Source organism: Akebia trifoliata, chromosome 2, assembly GCF_017979445.1.
Source record: "Akebia trifoliata isolate Shusen 1 chromosome 2, ASM1797944v1, whole genome shotgun sequence".
Lineage (NCBI taxonomy): Eukaryota > Viridiplantae > Streptophyta > Magnoliopsida > Ranunculales > Lardizabalaceae > Akebia > Akebia trifoliata.
The window spans coordinates 8,923,380-8,924,394 of NC_141376.1; the positions used below are offsets into that span (position 1 = coordinate 8,923,380).

Genomic DNA, 1,015 nt, shown 5'->3' on the forward strand with positions numbered 1-1,015 from the left:
CCTGACTCAAAAGTTTTATACTTTATACATACAGTGTACAGTATCATATACGATATACTAGCCACGTGTTCCTGCATCAGCAACTTTTACTACTGCGTGGACCCCATGGCTATCCTTTCTAATCGCTATAAATACAGAACCCTTACGCTGCGTTTCTTCCCTTTCTCCCTCCTTCCTTCCTCCCTTTCTCATAAGCGGTTTTCCGGCCATGTTTCAGTCAGAATTGCTCGGAATTCCATCTCTGGATTTCGAAGGCGGTTTTTCGCCTTGGGATTCGCATGAATTTATGTCCATCTTCGAACCACAAAACACTGTCAATTCTACGTCCGGTTCGGATGAACCGAACCGGCCGGTTCCTGTTGTTGATGATCGTAAAAAGAGACGGATGATATCGAACCGGGAATCGGCTAGGCGGTCTCGTATGAGAAAACAGAAGCATTTAGAAGACTTACGAAACCAGGTAACCCGGCTTAAAACAGAAAACCGGGAGATCGGAAACCGGTTGAGCTTCGTAATCCATCACTGTCACCTCTTACGGAAAGAGAACGAACGGATCCAATCTGAATCCTCAATTCTCCGTCAGAAATTATCAGAGATTCGTCGGACTCTGGTTTTCCGGCACCTCCAAAACTTGTCCTCCTCAACGAACAACTACCCTCATTAATGGCGTAAACTTAACTATAATAACGGTCTCACTAAATCATTAAAAGTATAACAGACCAATCAGATCAGATCTCTCTCTCTCTCTACTGTACATTAAATAGCTCGAGTTTTCGGTGGTTTTTGGGGAAAAAAACCAAAACGAATTTGGGGTTTTGGTGAAACCGGGAAGTAGTTATCATGTAAAGAAAGATTTTAGTTTGGCTTTTGTCCTTATTTGTCATTTTGGAAAATTTTGCGTTTCTTTCGTTTTTTTTTTTTTTATTATTATCTCTCTTGCATCTCATCTCCTGATAAATTAAAATATCGGACCTTTATAACGTACGCATATTTCATTCTCTCGTGCACTTATTGG

At 41.2% G+C, this 1,015-nt stretch overlaps 1 protein-coding gene across 1 annotated transcript; it reads left to right on the plus strand.

Moving 5' to 3' along the window:
- The first annotated feature begins 208 nt into the window (after nucleotides 1-208).
- LOC147409363 (basic leucine zipper 4-like) lies at nucleotides 209-664 on the plus strand. The gene has a single exon (XM_086417812.1). It carries the CDS (start codon nucleotides 209-211, stop codon nucleotides 662-664), a length of 456 nt encoding a protein of 151 aa, XP_086273938.1.
- The last annotated feature ends 351 nt before the right edge of the window (nucleotides 665-1,015 follow it).

Bases quoted from the DNA above. Each gene is read 5' to 3' on its own strand.
- LOC147409363 (XM_086417812.1), top strand. From the start codon at position 209: ATGTTTCAGTCAGAATTGCTCGGAATTCCATCTCTGGATTTCGAAGGC.